Genomic DNA, 19,986 nt, shown 5'->3' with positions numbered 1-19,986 from the left:
GGTACTGATTACATAACGAAAATGACGTTTATCAAACGCCAACGTGTCGGATTTTCTAAACACTACCTCCCACATTGAAGCAACTCCCCATCATTAGTTAGGGTGCTGCTTTTTTGTTATCAAGTTAGAAGTCTATCTCAAATGGTTAAGCCCGCAAAGAGCAAGAGTCTAAACTGCTCCAGTTTTCTTAATCGCAATTACGTAACAACCAACTATAACATGAACTAGCAATTAACAGCATGCATACATACATATGATGTTCGATCAGATCCATTGGTTCAATGTATCATAAGACCAATGTGTCAAGATGGTCACATATTCTACTTTATTCAAATGATTAGTCGAGCATTAAAGAAAAAGTTTCTCTACTTAAATAATGTCATAAAATCCAAACATTCAAAAATGAAACAAGGTATTCATAATAACAGCTTCAATGCAGTCCTTCAGCCTATGTCCCAACAACTTCACATTTTGAGAAGACAATATACAATGTTCTTGAGCAGCAAAATCAAAGTTGTACTGTTCTCGGTCCATGTCCAAAACATCTACATGGGTGGGTCGGTAGCCAGGAAGCATTCAATTAGGTTCTTTATGTTCTCCACAAGCCGCTCTAGGGCAGCTAGGACAGGTACTTCAGAAAAATCGACAGTCTCCATAATAAATACAGCTTTTCTTTCTTTTTACAGTAAGCGGAAAATGTAGATGTTCAGGTTGAGATGAGGACATTTGAAGAATCCCTGTTGTTGGCCACAAGTCCCTTTCCACTTTACAATCAAGTGTCTTTTTCCTTTGTTCCAGAAAAAGAAAATCAGGATGCATGGAGGCTTCTAGTATATGGTGAGAATGGTTCAGTATAATACAAAAAATAATAATAAAAAAGGTAGATTCCGGGACACGGATGGGCCGAGAGAGGAGAGGGTGGGGTGACAGGAATAGGAAAAATAGGGTATGACGGGACTCCTTAAAATCTCAACAGTAAGGCTAAAGCATTTTAGTCATTTTTATTTTCTTTACGTCTACCTCAAAGATATTTCCTTAAAAAACATGTACATACATCTATCATATACATTTATAAGATTTAAAACAGGGCGTCCCCAGCTCATCCCCCTCGGAATAGGTCGTTAAGTCTGTCCAGCTCCCTGCAGTTGTCCATGGTCATTAGTTCGGCCTTCTTGCGCATTCGGTCGTCCCTGTACACCTTGGCAGCGTACAGGAGGTCTGTTTCTGGGAGAAACGGGCAAAATAAACTCATGTGAGCAAAAGTTAGTCACTTCCGAAAATGTACTCATGCCAGGGATAGTCACATAAATAAAGGCAACATATTATTAGATCATAAGGTGTGAATGGCATTAGCCATATAATATGTTCTAATATGTCCCCTTTAAACAGAGGTCTGAAATGGGCCATTTACTTATTTTCTGACGCTTACATCCAAAGTGACTAGATCAGGTCTTTATTGGCGCAGGAAGGGGTTAGGGGATCTCATAAGGACAACTAAAAGGTATGCTGTGAACATTGGAGATCAAACACAGTACCTTTTAGCTGGAAGTCCAACCCCTGTGGCCACTACATTACCCTGACCCCCCTAAGAATGATAATCCTATATAATTTCCTATTCAAGACACAAGTGAAGGATTTTCTTTAACATTTATATTGACTGATCGTTTAAACAGGGAGCAGACCCGAGTGTTTGAAATGCATATATACTCAATGTGTATGAGCATTTTCCAGAAATTAGCCCATCTCAGGAGCGTCTCATCACGGACAGGAATACTTACTTGTCTGCCTCTCCTTCCAGCAGTTATTTCTAACATTGGACACGTAGTCCTCCTCCACGTTCTTCTCTATGTTATGCAGCTTGTTGCCCTTGAATTCAGACCTAAAGTCCCGGGTGACGTAGTAGTCCACACGCAGATTCTCCGTCTGCCGCTTCACCGTCTGCGCGGTCGACCTGGGGAGAGAGGACGCGCACATACTAACTCATGCTGACGGAGGACATAAGACACATGTACATCCATTGCATTTGCTGGTCGGCTGTCTCTGAACATGGTTTCCAAGGTGCCCAAATCATATTCCAAAAATCACTTCTTTGCTTGACATTCATCAAGCAGAGAAGGAATCTGCACATTGTGGGGGCAACTTAAAGGGGTAGTTCGGAATTTTGGACATCGGGCCTGATTCCCAAGTTAGCCTTGGTGTTCTTTATCATTGGAGACAGTTTAACACATGTCATTCAGTCCTTCTAGTTGCAGAGTTTGCTCGTGCTAGGCTAGCGCACGGCAACGGGCAATACTAGCCTGCTAATAAAACAGTCTTACCCGCTCCAGAGTACACCTGAGGCAAATCAACTATAATGCCAGACGGTCGATGTAAATGTCTGTGTTGATCGAATAATGTTAGAAATAAAACCAACCTTGCATTGCATTTTTAGGGACTTGCTGTGTCTCAGCAGCAGTCTTATGCCGCTTTTCCACTGCATGGTACCAGCTCGACACGACTCGACTCAGCTCGCCTTTTTTGCGTTTCCACCGCGAAAACATGGTATCTGGTACCTGAAGTGGCTGCTTTTTCTAGTACCGCCTCGCTCTAGGTTCCAAGCGGCTGAGCCGATGCTAAAAGGTGACGTCGGCAGACGGCCGGCCACTGATTGGCCAGAGTGTGACGAAGTCACGAGAGCGACATGGCAACCATGCTGGTAACAGCCATAGCAGCGCCGCAGCCAACATATTCCACTTCTTCAACTTCTTCAACATGCCAGCTAATAATACGAACACGAATACCATCGCATCGATGTCCTCCATTGTTGTTATGTGGATTTTGTCCATGTGTGGGTTGCGTAGGTGTTGTTTGCGTCGCGTACAAAAATACGTCACGGCCCTTTCGCGCAGCCGACCCCGCCCACGTCCAGGAGGTAGTGCTATTTTATTGTCATAGTGTTATAGAGTTTTATGTTATATGTATAACGTATACTGCGTAGATGAATGATGCTTGCCAAGTCGTAAGAATTTTGCTGTGCTGAAGCAATTTGGTACATGCAACAATAAACACACTTTGACTTTGACTTTATTTGCGGTGGAAAAGGACACGTGCTGCTACCGTGTCGAGTCGTGTCGTGTCGAGTCGTGTCGTGTCGAGCTACATGTGCGGTGGAAAAGCGGCATTATATTCCTGGTAGTAGGCTACGGCAGCGGGAGACTGATACCTAGGTTAAATTCCGCTGCTGCTGAGAAAGTAGTCCCTCAAAATGCGATGATTCATGCGATGCAAAGTTAGTTTTATTTCTACCATTATTCTATCAACACAGACATTTACATCTATAGTCTGGCTTTATAAGGCTAACTTGGGAATCAGGCCCTATGTCCACTACCAACTACCCCTTTAATACAATTCAATCATTAATGTGCATGGCTACAATGCTGTTTATTGAATAACAATGCAACAAACTAGCATGCATTCAATTCTCAAATCATCACAGGCCTTAGAATCTGAGCACATTTTTTTCTCTAAGAAGTTCAGTCTAGAGTAAGTCAAGTTGCAAGTCCCGGTTTTCAAGTCTCAAGTTCAAATCTCAAATCTCCGGCTCGGTTATTTCCACATTAAATATTTAACAAATGCAATATCATTTTTTGGTTAGTTTTTGCAGTTCAAATGTGCATCCTCTTTCCAAATCTATATTTTTTTGAATGCACCATTTGAATATGTACGTACGGTCTGGAGTACAGGCTGTAGGGTGGAGTTGACACCATCAGCTGGCTCAGAATGGGCACCAGGATCAGCACCAAGATGGGCATCAGCTGAATGAACGTTGAGAAGCCACCCTGCACAACAACAAGACAGGAAATGAGGCCGTATCATCTACAGCCCCCTACAGGCAGAATCAACACTGAAAATACATGGCTGCCATTTCCTTATCATAGAACTGTGAATAGTTTGTACTGAAAAGTTACATACTCCAGCTAAAGCATTGAACCAAATCAGTCCAGGATTATTTCTCCTTGGACTTCCATTTGGTAAAACCTGATAATCTCCAAGATGTACATGAATCCTCGAGTTAACGATGCCAGTGTACATACGTCTGCCCTCTCCTCCCTCTCCTGTCTTTGATCCGTCTGTTGGCTGTAGCGTGCCCTGCCGTTGGTGAAGGTGTGTGTACTCGCTGTGGAAAGGAATACATTTTCAGATTACAGGAGTCAACTATGCATTGGGTTTTGTTATAGCAGAAACCTGTCCAAGTGTGACATCTGCTGGCAAACAGGAGAAATTCAAAAATGACTGCAAATTCAGACATAGCCTGCATTATGACTCTTTCAAAATCAGTCTATTATTGTCTACTAAGTCTACTAATCTCTAAAGTGTTTACATAAACCTTTCATATAAATACATCTATATTTTGTACCTTGTTTGCACAGCTCTTTGTGCAACAGAAGAGCTAAATATTGTCGTCATTGTGGTCCGATTGGTTTCATTACTTGTAGTGTAAAATGTCATGAAAAGAATATGCTCTATAAATATCTTACGTCGACTAAAAAAAGTGAATTACCTAGCAGGCTCTGCTCAAAATAAAACCTGCTGGTGCAGTGGAGCAGAGAAATACTGTGTGCCAGAGGAGTCATAAAAGGTTAATATTCTAACCCAAACCCCTCTCCAGCTATATGAAGCCTGAAAAAAAGACAGCAAAGGCTGAATACATTATCCATTATGTAAAGCTATTTGAATGGGGATTCCCAATGTTAACTTTACTGAAAATAATTGAATCAAGGCACGCATGTCACATTTGTGTAGAGATGTGTGATGCAGAAAAAGGTTGTGCACGTTTGTTAGAGTGATTTAGGGATGGTATAAGATTGTGAGCAACGTGTGCGCTAGTGCTAGCGTGTGGTTGTCAATGATTGTGTGAGGGAGTGCGTGTGTATTAGGGCTGTCACTTTTTCCAAAAATGAAATTCGAACGAATTTTGAATGTCCATAATTAATTCTAATACATTCGACCCCCCCCCCCCCCCCCCCATAGAACTATTAAAAAAACAAAAACAAAAAAAACACGACAACGACTGTTGTCGTGTTTCTTTTTATTTATTGTGGAAATCACGTATACCTACTGAATTCATAACAGCACAGGATAAAAACACATCTTTGATAACACATTTGTAAACACAACAAGAGGAAGCTCCGACACACAAGTGCGGCTGTCTTTTACGCATTAACAATAACTGCTCGGAGCGCGATATGCGGAACGCATGTCGTCCATGGCACACACAGCCTATATAAACGAACAATCTGTGAGGCCGACCTCCAACACGGCAGGCTGCTCTTTTTATTCCTTACGGAAAGAAAATTACAAGTAGTCTCGCAGCTCTCCGTTACCGCTGCAGCTGCTTCTGTCAGCCGTGCTGTATAAGTCCCCAAACAGGCTGCCCATCGCGCCCAGCGCAGCAGCGGACTTTTCTCCCTGTCGTGTGCGATCAGTGTCGGTCTCCGTTTCAATGAGCTTGTGTGAGAGGCTTTCAGTCACGAGATGTTTCTGTTCAGGGTAAAGGTGGACTAACCGGGAGAAGCGGGGATCCAGGAGGGCCGCTTTATTGAGGAAAAGCCACTCGCCGCTCTCTTCTTTATAGCGCATTTTTACAGTTCGAATGGAGAATTACACTTCGAATTCGAACTTTTCACCCCACCTTCGAACGAATATTCGAACTTCGAATAAAAAGTGACAGCCCTAGTGTGTATGTGTGAGTTCACCTGTGTGTGTGAGCGTGCGCCTGTGTGACTGGGTGAAAACGCATGTGATTGTGCGAGCAATTGACTGTATGCAATAGGATTTACTTACAGGAGGGGAACCCGCCACCGAAGAACATGTTGAACAGGTCCTCAGGAGTGATGTCCCCCTCGAAGCCCCTGTGGAAGTCGAAGCCCCCTGGTTGGGCCTGGCCTGGACTGCTAGGCTCCTCCCCCCCTGTGAGGTCATACTGTCTTCTTTTGTCAGCGTTGCTCAGCACGGAATACGCATTGCCGATCTCTGGAGGAATACAAAAGCAATATGTTAATGTAGATAGGAGGTCCAATACATATTTTGGGAAAATTTGCGAGGAATTTACTGACACAACTCAATGGTCTTAGAATGACCCAGAGCCTCTATAGAATAACCGGGGATTACAATAAAACCTCTCTGCATCAGGTACATCCGCGTCTTGCACTTGCGCGCCTTGCACTTGGGCGCCATGCACTTGCGCACATCAGCACCGTGCACATCAGCAGCACCGTGCACATTATCAGACCATGCCAATTTTAACAACCTTTCCTGATACAGAAGGAATTCAGCTGGGATACTGAACAACAGATGTAACCGGCCGTCTAGAGTGGTGGCCTTAGGGGTGAAGGCCTTCACCTCTGCTACACAAAATATTTTTATACTGGCCTCTGGACATGGTTAAACAGCCTTTTCTTCATCTTCTCCTTGTCGTCTGGGTTCATATCAAAGTATCCATGGGTGGTAAGTAAACTTATGTTATTGGGAATAACATCCATTATAGCATTATAAGACGGTTTACTTTTGAAGGCCTCAGTGGCTCCAGGCGCATGGTTCTTGTCTGGGTGGAACTTGAGCGCTAGTTTCCTGTAGGCCTTCTTCAGGTCCTCATCGCCGGCTTCTTTATTGATGCACAGCACCTCGTAGTAGTCCTTACACCGCTTTATCCTGGGAACACGAGTACAGGGGCCACATTAGTCATTTCACGTCATTCATGGGGTCAGTGAATTAAACCGCTAGTGCTCTTACCGCCTCCACGGTACAAGTTGAAGTGACACCATTTGATTCTCACCAATCATTTGCTACATGTTATTTACATCCATTTCAATCCACGTTCCAGTAGGTCAGAAAAACATAAAAAGGCTGCCATTTCCCAATCATGATGAAGCTGAACGTAAACAAAACCTATTAAATGTGTCAGGTTTTGTCACGTGATCCAGAGCAGACATGTGTAAATGAGGCACCAAACATTGTTGCGTCTTCTGCAACCTAACACAGCAAAACCTTTCTTATAAGTTTTGCATATCCAAGAATGCGACACGTGACTGTGCCTTGTGCTTTCAAAGCAAGGCTTATCGTTTGTTAATGCATTAGTTGTTAATCAGCCATGAGTGGGAGATGTTTTCCTTTTGTCATGAGGAGGCTTTCTAAATGAGAACAACAAACAAGCAACTCAGTAAACTGTATCACAGGAGATTCCTCAGGGTTATATTGAGACCTTGGAGACCCTTGAAGGGTTTGTTATTTAAACCTCCAGGGGTGGGTGCAAAGAAAGGAACGCTGCAACACACTGAAAGTATTGCACAGGGGACGACAAATGCCATGTTCTCTAACTTGGAAATGATACAACCGAACCAGACCTGGGTGCATGGCCAATGAGTTGGCAATCATCAAACTGTACTGTGCATTGTGATTCAAAACACTCCTGCTCGATGCAAAGTCTTCTTCTCTGGTCAAAATGCTACACGTGTTTGTGTGACTGTGGTCCTCCCTCCCCTTAAGGGCAGGAATCCAAGCACTGGCGGTTCCCATGGAGATCTGCTGTGTGTGCAGAGAACTGCATAGCGTGTGGGGGCCTCAAATGGCCCGGGAATATAAAAGGTGCATAAACTCAGGGGCGGGGGGGGGGCAGTACCCGTGGACAGGGCTAGTATTGTCCATTAAGGAGTGAAGTCAAGTGATATCTGCATGTTTTGAGTGGAGCGATAAGTGGCTTCAAGTTTGTGCTAGGGTCAGAAGAGATTTGTTATGAAAAATACCATGGACAAATAGAAAATGACCATCAATGCAATATAACACCATTTCTCACCCTAGCTCCATAAAAGAAACTGGTGGAATACAATGATCTACTTTAGGTATCGTTCTCTTGCCATAAACACATGATCAGAAAGGTCAGACAATGGTTCAATCGTAAAGGCCAAGAAGGACCTGGGAAGACTTGAGAAGTCTTCTTTATTTCGCTCTTTCAAATTACCACTATATCCATCCATATGCATCTTTCAATCACAACTCGTCCAGTCGATCTTCATCTGGCTCTCATTAACAGCAACCATACAAGATTGATCCTAAATTAAAATTGAAACCCTTGCGGTTCAGATTCCCTTAGGAAGGAATCCCGTATTATCAGCCGTTCACAATTATTTTTTCACAACCTGTTCAGCTCCTGGGTTTAGCTCCTCAACCGTTTATTTTTTATATCTACCTTAGATTTTTGCCTTAGGTGAACAATTTAATCAAACAAAAGCCCCTGTATGTACAGCACCCACTGGCCTCTCAAATCTCAGTCCATATCTTCTCAAATCAGCTTTCTACCATGGCAAGTATCACAATGACAATATTTAGCATTGGACCAAATCTAGGAGAACTCTACAGCCTGTCAACAGGATATGGAAACAGCAGCAGTTATAGTTCATATTCTAGACCAGAGGTCACCAACAGGAAGACCGCAGTCGGTTCCTGACCCAGAAGCCTTACCCTAAGGACTCGGACCTACAGCAGATTATGATATAAAACGACGGCTAGCTTCTATTTGAACCGACGCAGCATCTGTAGTCTTTACGGTAGTGGTTTAGTGGTTGAGGAAACGCACAGACCAATTGCATGTGAGACAAGCCATCCCACGTGATATTAATCAGCCAATCAAGTCTGTGCATTCCAGGCGGTAAACATTTAAACTCAGCGAAGACAGATGAGTGAGTTAGAGGCAAGTTATTCGTGAAAATATGGCAGAAAGAAAAAGATAGCCAGTGTTTCCCACAAACTTCGTCTTTTGCTCAGACGAAGTTTGAAGACAAAACAATCGCTCAACAACCCCCCCCCCCCCCCCCCCCCCGTCAACAATCGCTCCATACCACCCCCCCCCCCCCCCCCCCCGGTCAACATTCGCTCCATACCTTCCCCCCCCCCCCCCCCCCATAGTCTCCACAATTTCTGTGGGAAACACTGATAGCGATACAGACGAGTGAGACGGATAGATACAGACGAATGACAGAGGATAATAAAAAGTGCCAATGTGAAAAAACTACAGGTTTTAAACAAACATACCCCACTCAAATCTGAAGTGAGATCCCAGAAAGTAAGTAGTCTCAGAGCCCAATATGACCAATCAACCAGGATCCTCCTGAGCCACACATTCAGTACACAAAAACTTGCTCATGAGTGTTCCATCAGAGTGGCTTGGATTTTGGGTTAACACAAAAAGCCATTTACTGATGGTGTTGTCACGAATACATTACTTTAATTTTTATTGATTGGCAATTTTCACATTTTATAATTGTATTTACAGTATATCTGCAGTCATACATGTACTGTATGCTCATTTTTATGTTCTGTGACAATGAATATTTGCAAAACGTTTTTGAGTTCTACTGAAGTTATTTGATTTTACAGTGGGGTATTGATTACATGCAGATGTTGATACAACTACTCGGCTACTAAAATATACATCACACTTAACAGTTAGACATTATTATGATCTTCCGGATCTTTGCTTAAAAAAACAAAATCTCTAACTTGACCCCTTTCTGTTTTAGCTGAATACCCATGTTCTAGACAAACCACCACTCAAAAACACAAGAACGTGTTCACACGTGTGTGGAGAACGATAACCAGACCAGCTCGCGGGCTCCTCACCTCTGCACACCCTCCACCTGATCCTTGGTGAAGATCTTGGCGGCCTCCCCTCCTCCTGCTGGATCATGGCCCTCCTGGTCTGCGTGCAAGCCGTTACTCTCCCCGCTGCTCGCAGGCCGCCGCCTGCAGTGGGCTCCGTTCCCCGCCGAGCTGCCATTCTTAGTCAGCGCATCCAAAAGCACTGGAGAGAGACAGACCAAGGGTGAGGGTTCAGGCTAGGCACACAGCTGGACAGGGGGAATGGTTTGGTGTGCATGGGAGGTTTCGGAATACAAAATCAATACCTGCTGTGTTTTTTGGAGGAAACTTTCAAAATCGTAATAGATCAGAAACTGACAACGTCAATATTACATAATGTTATAATGCCGAAACTAATTCAGACAATATGCAACTTACATTTCAAGTGAATATTTCTTAAATGTAATTTAAATAAACGAATAAAAAAAATTAGCTGCAGCTCTCCATTTTATTCCTCAACCATGTGGCATTCGTCTTAATAAACCCTACAATGTCCGCCTGCATTATCTATACCAGTATAAACATAGGCCAACTTGTCCTCAAGTTATGTGAAGGTCCTAGGACCTTCACATAAAGTTGCAGGATGTACAACACAAATTCCAACGGCAATATCTTATACCAGTTGAGCGAGTCCCAAAAATAAATACCAAGAGCCATAATGGAAACAAAAAAAACGTTCTGAACCCCAAAGCCCAGATGTAAGCCATGAATTACTAGACACCCATTGTTGTATTCATTAGGTCCATAATTATGCTTATGTCCGTCAATCTGACTCCATCTTCTCCACACTACTACTCGGGATAGTATGAATTGTAAGCACACTGAGCACAGACACAATACTCTTTCCTTCAAATATGACATAACTTGTTACGTAGTATGATTTAACTACCCTTGTTTCATTAATATTGAAGCGGTAGCTGCTCTGTTGCTTCAAAAAATGTACATGTTTTCTAGAACCAGATTCAAGTCTAGGTATGGATGGAAAACATTAATTCAAATGTCACTGAATAACGAAGCCAGAGGTAGTTGATGAAGCTTCAATCACCTCAGAACACTTCATTTGAGCCCTTCATACATCTTGACAGAAAGTTACACAAAAAGTTACACAAAAGTTACACAAAAAAAGCGTATTGGAGATACTTCTATTTAAAATGGTTCAAAGCCAATGGCTTTTGTGAGGGGATTTACTCTGTTAAACTACTGGATAATAATACTAAAGTAGCCTATAGTCAGATTGACAGCTGAATCAAGTCAATTGTCAACACAGATATTGTCAGAGATTGCATGCTGCTCTGTCCAGGGTGTAAAATAGGTCATCGCATAATACTGCACAACAATGCACTCACATATGTACGAGTGCAGAGCGTTCTATCCATCAATCGATTACGTCTTGAATTAGACTGCTCGTTTAGATAAAAGCCAACCATATACCATGGCTCTTATACCAGGGCTAATGCATTACTTCCAACTGCAGCCTCTGGGTCGATGAGTCAATGAAGGGATTGACAGGAGCCAGGCTCGCCCGGGGACAGCTAGTCCAACGTACAGTACCCTCTCTAAACCGTGTGTGTACTCTGTTCTCACTCAACTCGCGGTCATGATTAAATTCACAGCATTGTACAGCCACCGACACACAGCAGCGGTTTGACAGAAAGATAACACTGTTTGGCAATATACCGTCACAAGCTAACGTTCATGTTAGCAAAGCACCGTGTAAATGCGTACCATTTGAAACGAGAGTAACGTAACGTCGTTCGGCGAAATTAATAACATGTGTGAAAGGCTTGTATTGCATTTACATATATACACATTTATAGACCGTAAAACATTGACCCAATTGACAGATAACGTAGCACGGCTATCGTAGCCAGCTACTGTGAATTTGCAGTTGGCTAGTAGTCCATTTAACCCTTAGCTAAATCGTATGCTGACTGGAAATAACGGGGAGGTCGGACGCCATTGAATGAATACGGTACCTTTGGCTCTCTCCGTGGGGTAGAGCTTCTCCGCTTTGTTTAGAAACTTTGACGCCTTCTCTTTATCACCAGCTTCGAGCGCTTTCGAAGCTATATTTATACATTTTTCAGCTTCGTCCCTGTTCCCTTCCATCTTTCTTCTTCCTCTTCCTCCCCCGGCTCGGTCAGCTGATCATCTCCCAGACCACGTGGTCTGGACTGTCAAGTGTGTTAGCAGATAAGAGGATAATTTACCCATCTCTATTTGCTGACTTCTATAATTTTGCATTTACCTGTTGATATAGAAGATCGAAAGGAAATGCAAGAGCGACAATTCATAGCGTAAAATGTTTTATTAACATGCGTGTCATAATCCAAAATGAAGATGAGAGATATCTCGAAAAAATGCTTGAATTAAAAAGCCTAAATATTTAAAAGTAATAATATAAATGTAAAAATAAATATTTTGGCACGGGTGGATTATCCATTGCGATCAACAGAGGTCACTATTGCGATTGCAATTACGTAGCCTACCCTGGGACTTCAAGGACTAGTTTCTGGCCTACCCAACTGGGGACAGGCACCTGGCTGCAGACCTGCACCTGGCTGCAGACCTGCACCTGGCTGCAGACCTGCACCTGGCTGCAGACCTGCACCTGGCTGCAGACCTGCACCTGGCTGCAGACCTGCACCTGGCTGCAGACCTGCACCTGGCTGCAGACCTACCGCCTGAGTGATCATGCAGCCAGACACTCTTGCAAGAAGGAGCAACTCTTTTTATACATCATACATTGAAAACTAAACTTCATTTCCTGACTCGGATTCCACCCAACACCAACCAGGTACTAACACCATCGCCTCTCTCTCTCTGTGTCTGTGTGTGTGTGTGTGTGTGTGTTTCCAGTCTCATAAACGTTGAGAGTTCCAGACTCCAACTGTTTTCCTTAGGCTTGGATGCGTGAGGGGTAAGGCTTGTTTGGGAAAGTGCCCATGGTGTTGAGTGCTGCATGGATGCGGAAGTGAAGCCTAGACTCCATGCTGTAGTCCTTGTAGGTGACCCTGTTCGGACAAAAAGTACATACAATAGTTTAAGGACGCTGCTGAACCAAACGATATGGCAAGAAAAAGCCTTGACGACGCACTTGATTTTCTCCAGGAGTTCTACTGCCTTGTGGGTATCCCCCCTCTGCTTGTAAATCAGGCCCAGCTCGTACATGGTGAAGGGCACCAGGTAGTCATCATACTTGATCTGTTGTTCACTGTGAAAAGTAAAGAAAGGGCTCTTCAGTAATGAATTGAGATAGAGCAGAAGAGTGACCTCGCTCTCCCAAATACTCCCTTGATCAATACATGTCAAGATGCTTTAGTTACTTATATTCAATATTATTTAGTAATGAGTAAATTAAAATGCGTTTCTTCCATTTTGCATAAAGTCTCATGAATAATAATGCATCTTTTTTTTTTGCACTATCTTATCAAAGCATCCATATTAGGAAGGAGATAGTCAATTTTCCACATGCTCCACTAAGATTTGTAGCATGACTAGACCTGTACCGGATCAGAGTAGTGTGATCAGTCCCCCGGGGTCTCACCTGGAGATGACGTGGTTGAAGCAGCCCTCCGCCTCATCGAGACTGCCCAGCTGTCTGAGACACAGGCCCTTTAGGAGCTGGACCACACACTGGTCGTCTACATGATGATCAGACTGGCCTGGGCACAGTCAGAACGTTAGACACGATTTCGGGGATTTAAAAATGGTGATATTAATTTGTTTTACTCAGAGCATCTCGATGAATAGCTTCACAAGAATTCACTGACTTGCAGAACTTGCGAGTTGGTCCTCGGCCTTCTGTATGGTGGACAATATGCTGTATGTCAGCTCTGGTCTCTTTCCTACTATCGTGAAGCCGTTCCACACGTACATCATTTCCTGGAATCCCACAAGGTTTGATTAAATCACAGTTTTAGGAAATTTCTATACTTCTATAACAGTTCATATTAGGGGGTCGGGTGCCCACCAACACAGGGAGGACTGGTTTTGTATACTGGTACAACAGTTCATATTAGGGGGTCCTGGTGCCCACCAACACAGGAAGCACTGGTTTTGTATACTGGTACAACAGTTCATATTGGGGGGTCGGGTGCCCACCAACACAGGGAGGACTGGTTTTGTATACTGGTATAACAGTTCATATCAGGGGGCCTGGTGCTCACCAATGCAGGGAGGACTGGTTTTGTAGGCCTGGAGGATAAGCATCTCTGGGCCTTCTTGGCAGCAAACTTCTCTGTTGGGACCGACTTCCCAGCAATCCTGAGGCGGAGGCCTTCCACCTGTCTGTTAAACCACACCAGTGGACGACAGCAGTGAATGAGCAGAATTGTCCAAATCAGGAGTAGTGCGAGCAGGGGAGTCTCCCTTCACTCACTTGAACAAGTCTTCTGCATTTTGTCCCATGGCCTCCACTTCTGCGTCTGGGAGCATGCTCAAGAGGGCAGCTTTCTGGTACATATAAGTGGACTGGAAAGAGATTTTAAATGAGGAATAACAAGCAAAATGACAATAACAAATCAAAGCAATGTGGAATGTATGACATTGAGCAAGTAGGTCATCACGGCCGGCCTCTTCTGTTTCCCAAAACTCAAACCACGCTTGTAGCTTTTAGGAAGCGCAAACTTCCAGAAAATCTGAGATCTGCCTCAATACAATGTTTGAATAACAATTTATGTCTGAACTGAATGCCCTCCCTACCTCTTTCAGTTGTGGCTACAGTTGCACGTATGTTTGTTGAATACCCCCTGATAAGGTTTTCATGAAGGCCCTTCTTATCTTCCCATCCCCCCAGTGCTTCCAACAAGAAGACGTAAGGATCATCATACAGGCTTACTTGAAAAATATGGGGAAATCTAGCAAAGTTGTTTGCATTATCTTGCCTATAGAAATTAAATAAGTGTGGGAGAATTACAGAGTCAATGAAGGAAGAGACAGGGAGGGCCTTATGACGCCTACAGCGGCCACAAAGAAGAATGGAGCCTCCTTCATTCTTTCTCTCACTTTTCTTCATTTTAACTCCTACAATTAGCTGGATTTCCAACCACCTTTCGTTCTTGTCTGGGGAGGCCATTGTAACAACAATAGTTCTTCACACACCACCTGGTGGCTTCCATGCGCCACCAAGATGGCTTTCACCTCCAGACAAGGACGCAGGTAGTTGGTGTTAGAAATCCGATTAACTGTAAAATGTGCAGACAACGACACATGACTATGGGGGCTCCATGTTGCCTTGCAGGAGATCTCCTCCAGTGTGTGTGGTGATTGTTGATTTAACCTGTTAACACTGATTGCTTAATGTACAACAGTTGGTAGCCTCATTCAACCCTAGAGTCTATCATCAGTCGGACTCAGGCCAGTAAGGCTGCTTAAACCAGCCATCATCCACACACAGGTTTGAAGTCCAGTGCCAGCGGGTTACCTGGGACCACTTGCTTTCCTTGGAGAGCAGATCAGCGTAATGGTAGGCTTTCTTCCATTCCTGTTCAAAGGAATGGGCCCACATGAGCTCCCAGTAGCAGAGGTGGTGTATCTGGCGCCACTCCTGCTGGGCCGCGATGCAGGCCAGGTACTTCTCCCTAGCCTAAAGAAGGACGTAAAACGTAAAAATTATTTTAAAACCGGTTTCCAATCGTTTCAAAAGAACAAAGGAGAGAGACATGATACTTACAAATGTGAAGTTTCCCTTGAGCAAAGCAATCCTGGCAGTGTAGAAGAGAATCAGAGCTCCCTAATCAAGGAAAGTTTATAAACAAAAGAAAAGTCAAGTTAAAAATATAAATCCCTGCACAGTATACAGTTTTCAATAATTCCTGTAATGGGAAAATTATATTTTCAGATTCAGTTTCTGTAACTGCCATTTGTTGATTGTGCCTTCTCCCTGACACTCTTGGGGAGGTCAAGGGTCAAAGGATCCAACTGAGAAGTCACCGCTAAGTCACCCCACATTATAATTGTCAATGATTCAATCAAATAATGTTTACTTAAAAGGACAGAGTTGCCTGTATTCTCATCAAGAAGAAGAATGCATAAGGGGATCAAACCCTAACCCTAACCCCAGGCACAAAGGTTAACGTTAGATAAAACTAGGAACATGTAGGGTGGCTAGACAGTGCGAGGAATAGGAGACAGAGCTTACATGATGAAGGGGAAACATATGGATTTTTCCATCCCGCATCATGTGTGGAGCAGACCTGTTCTCAGCATTTCTGAGACCTGTGCCACTGTAGAGAGTCGCAGGGCGAACTCCCATCTGAAGACTCCGATTAATGAGAGGCCTCGGATTATGTTTGTTGTAGGTTTTTTGTATTTTATTGTATGTTTTTTACCTAAATATATTACCCTAATCGTTATACTTTCGGATTACTCGTTATTCTTAAAACAGTTTAAAAATAAATGATTGATGTGGTCTGAAATTCCCACGGAATCCGCCCGCAGGTATTCTAGTAGAATGTATGATGGATTAACTTTCCATTGTAAGGGTGTGGAACTTACATTGGGAAACTTTTTAATATAAGGTTCCAGCAGGTTCTCAGCTTCTGTCAAGTCCACCTCACCTGTGCCTTTTGTTGAAAGTAATGAGATTGTAAATGTTATTTTCACCCAAAAAAATTATATTTATAATGATACATTTAAATATCTAAGGTTGTCATCCAAAATAACTTTGGATATATTGGCAATATTGGGTTCTCTCAATAAAAAAAAGATCTGAACGTTTCCTGAAAATATCTTCTTGTTCCCTTACCGAGTATGACAGTGATGTAGAGATGGTACATCAACAGTGTGAGCATACTGAGGATGGAGCGCAGGCCATTTGTGGCGACGCCAGCTCTCAGCTCCGAGAGACCCACATCCTGGAACATTACCAACAGTGCGTTCTTTAAAAGGGCTCATTTAACAACACAAACCATACAGAATTTAAAGATCACAAAATATTGAAGCCTTTTTTAAAGATGGCTAAAAAATAAATGAAAGAATAACTAGCAGTTATTATCCAGCCATATCATTCATACACACACATGTACAAAATGAATTGAATAGAATAAAGCAAAATAATATATAGATTGTAAATAGTCAGGCAGGAGCACCTACCCTGTCTCCAGAGAAGCCAAGGAATTCCATCAGTCTGAGGACTCGTGTTGGGAGCAGAGACAGCATCTAACGGAGGGATGGGGGAAAAAAAACCTCAATAGTATCAAATAGTTAAGGATACAGTTACCCATCAATCTTTCCAAACACAACCGTTTCGAGTTGATTGTCATGTACATTAATGGAATAAATACCACTACATAATTGATTTGAATGCATCCAAGAAAGATAGACACAGTGCAATCAAATAAATAGAAATTCAAAATTAAAATTCCACAAGATTATCTACATGCTTACCAGGTTGAACGATCCGATTCCCATGTTGACACCACATTTGAAGTGAAGGTGTGTGGCTTTCTGCTGCATCTCTTCATCCATTTTGTTTGCAATCACTTGACAGTCCCTGGTAAAGGGAAATATAGTAACGATAGTGAAGTCAGATTGAAACAAATGTTCTGAACACAGCGCTCGGTGGAACCAAATGCAGTCAGTATTCACATTTTCACCAACGGGGGGGGCACCACTGAGGTGAATCTCTTAAGTGCCAGAGAATGTTCTTTGGGGTGCGGGAGCGAATTACTGTCCCCTCAAGTGAATAACTTATTGGCCCGCATTGCAAATCACAATAAGATGAATGAGTAAGGAGCTTTATACCTTAATACGACTAGCCCCCAGTCTAGGTTGAACAGAAGAAAAATTGGCATTTGGTGGACGCTTTTCTCAAAAGCACCATCAAATACTTCATGCTCATAATATTCTCAGCCAGGATGGGTGTAGTGGGAACCAAACCCTTAACCTTGGCGGTGGGATGGGAATTGGTTAAAACGATAACAAACAGTGCCTCTCCGAGTTCCTTACTTGAAGATTTGATAACTGTTTCGTATCCTCATCCCTCCTTTGATAAAGCCCATGATGCTCTCGTCCATGAAGGTCAGCGAGGCTTTCTGAAGAAGGACCTCGGCATAGCAGAGCTCAGCATGCATCTCCTCTATTTAAAAAATAATTAATTTGGAAATGAAAATCAATGTTAAAAGAAATGAAAATCAATGTTCCCTAATCCAACCTTTTTCAACTTTGAGAATGTACGCATGGAAGAAATTGATTGATGAATCGTATGTTCAAAGGAAATATAATAATTGTATACTATAAAGAAAATATATTCATTATCTTGCATTTGATACTGTGCTTTTATGACACAAATATACTTAAATTCTCAGGGACCATTCTGAGAAAGGCAGGTGCCAGGTAGGTAATAGCTATATCTAAACTCAAATGAGAAACACAAGAAAGCCCCTCTTTAATAATAATAACAATCTTATTAAAGAGACTCTATCTACACATTGAAGTAAATTAGAGAGCAAACAAATTCTGACCAGCTCTGAATCAACTAACCATTCAAATGAATAGAAAAAAAGTTGCAATTGGATAGAGCAACGAAACAGTAGCCCTTTGTAGGATGATCGGTTGTGATTTGCCTGACCCAGGCCATCCAAATATGAGATAATCAGATCTTTCTCACCTTCTGTCAGATTGTCAGAAGATTGCCGGTACCACAAGTTCGTTATGGTCTCCAATAATCCACTCTTTTTACGAAAGCTGGGGAGGAACACATGAAAGAAAGGAAGCATATTTAAAGAAGGAAGGACTGATAAAAGTCTGAAGGAGTTTCGATAGCGCAGCCAAACTCGGCATTGACAAGAGCACAGATTGAATAAATAGTGATCGATAAAAAGTGTACTACCTCTGGCATGTCTCTAGAGACTCCCTCAATGAAGTCATGGCTGCTTCTACATCTTTCGGGTCAAAAGTCATGCCTGCCTGCATCACCAGCATACTGCTGTAGCCCATGGCATGGTACATACTCTTGGCCTTCCTAATGGGAAGAAAAACAAAAACAGATATTGGTGTGCAATGTGTGCGTTCAGAATAAGATATTCTCTCAAATATTAGAAGATATACCCCATTCTGGCCATGCAAGATAAGTAAGGACAGAGAAGTCATGCCTGAGCTGATGCATCTGTGCCTATAAAAGATTGAACTGACATTGAAAGATAAAGATATACAAAAAAGAGAAAAGTCGTTTCAGAATATACATTGGCGTTCCAGCATGAGCCTCCATAGGTCTCCGTCTTACTTACTAGCCCACTCTCATCGTTTTTGGAAGTTTATAGTAGTAAATATCACATAATAATATCGCACTCACCATGGTTTTAGATGAGCAAGCGCATCAGAGAAGCGGTTGTTGAGGAATAACTCCAGACCAGCGGAGCAGTCCACCAGGGCATGCTCCAGATCAATCTGCGGACTGCTTTATTCCAAAGTACGATCATCAGCTATCAAGTTACATTATATGAATATTCAAGTACATCTAAAAATATCATGAAAAGGAAAATAGAGGCCAGTTACATGACATCAGTGGCTTGTTTTTTGTTCTGAAATCTGAGGAGGATAATGCATTCACCCTGGCTAAAAAGAACAAGTAATGCCAAGTACAATAATAAAAAGAAAATCTGGACAAGCCCAAACCAAGAGATGGACTATAATGAATTCATCAATTAATATATTGTAATAGGCCTACTCACAGTAGGTCCTCGGCAAAATGGCTGCTGATCTCCGTCTGAAAAAGAAAAAAACATGCTTTCATTCAATCAAAGTAAGTTAATCTAATAGCTGTGTATTTAGCAGTAGTTATCATGTTTTATTTTGTAAAAATCTAAAATTATCGGATATAGAAATGTTTAATGTGACGTAACATCAGTCTTTAATTATTTTGTTGTCACCATTAAGAATCAAATCAAAATGATCAGATGCATCAACTGAAAATTATAACGTGGAATACTGATATTCAACATCATCATTTTGAGTTGGGTAAGCCTACAATTAACTAAGACGCTCGCAGCACATTATATTTCTTTCTAAATAATAATAATAAAAAAACGAGTTACCGGTATAGTTTGATTTTCTTTCTTATCCTCCATTGCGAAAAGGTTAAGAGCAAAATTCTTTATCGAAAATGATTAACTGACAAATGTCGTTATTGGGACTTATACAAATTACCTAAACGGAGCTAAACTAGAAGACGCTCCACAGGCGAGCCATTTATGTGTTGTACCATGGCCCCTCGGGACTTTCACACACAAACCTCACGCCCCCTTTCCAATTATCTCGTTTTCAACGCGATGAGGTCCGTCTTGACACGGCTCTCATCCAAGTCGGACACCA

The 19,986-nt window shown here is 42.5% G+C and overlaps 2 protein-coding genes across 4 annotated transcripts; both read right to left on the bottom strand.

Annotated features, from left to right (window-relative positions):
• Positions 1–206: 206 nt before the first annotated feature.
• dnajb14 (DnaJ heat shock protein family (Hsp40) member B14) lies at positions 207–11,841 on the bottom strand. The gene is made up of 8 exons (XM_056586271.1): positions 11,649–11,841; positions 9,655–9,835; positions 6,545–6,690; positions 5,824–6,012; positions 4,074–4,156; positions 3,709–3,818; positions 1,779–1,951; positions 207–1,224 (listed from the first exon to the last, which is right to left on the bottom strand). The coding sequence occupies exons 1-8, from the start codon at positions 11,779–11,781 to the stop codon at positions 1,100–1,102; spliced, it is 1,140 nt and encodes a 379-aa protein (XP_056442246.1). The 5' UTR covers positions 11,782–11,841; the 3' UTR covers positions 207–1,099.
• A 126-nt stretch (positions 11,842–11,967) lies between these two features.
• On the bottom strand, positions 11,968–19,906 carry LOC130379436 (tetratricopeptide repeat protein 39B-like). 3 transcript variants are annotated; one of them, XR_008895121.1, is made up of 19 exons: positions 19,710–19,892; positions 19,347–19,381; positions 18,968–19,072; positions 18,506–18,637; positions 18,284–18,360; positions 17,623–17,752; positions 17,062–17,167; positions 16,768–16,833; positions 16,421–16,529; positions 16,171–16,238; positions 15,347–15,406; positions 15,098–15,259; positions 14,054–14,145; positions 13,842–13,962; positions 13,446–13,557; positions 13,220–13,337; positions 12,770–12,886; positions 12,350–12,686; positions 11,974–12,241 (listed from the first exon to the last, which is right to left on the bottom strand). XR_008895121.1 is itself a non-coding variant. In XM_056586265.1 (18 exons), the coding sequence occupies exons 1-18, from the start codon at positions 19,740–19,742 to the stop codon at positions 12,572–12,574; spliced, it is 1,755 nt and encodes a 584-aa protein (XP_056442240.1). In that variant the 5' UTR covers positions 19,743–19,906; the 3' UTR covers positions 11,968–12,571. The 3 variants fall into 3 exon arrangements, 2 of the variants coding, with proteins under 2 accessions (XP_056442240.1, XP_056442239.1); XM_056586265.1 differs by having other exon boundaries at positions 11,968–12,686; positions 18,968–19,069; positions 19,710–19,906; XM_056586264.1 differs by lacking the exon at positions 11,974–12,241 and having other exon boundaries at positions 12,272–12,686.
• Positions 19,907–19,986: the final 80 nt, after the last annotated feature.

The sequence above is a fragment of the Gadus chalcogrammus genome, chromosome 3 (assembly GCF_026213295.1).
Source record: "Gadus chalcogrammus isolate NIFS_2021 chromosome 3, NIFS_Gcha_1.0, whole genome shotgun sequence".
Lineage (NCBI taxonomy): Eukaryota > Metazoa > Chordata > Actinopteri > Gadiformes > Gadidae > Gadus > Gadus chalcogrammus.
This window is presented reverse-complemented; position numbering and strand designations above follow the sequence as displayed.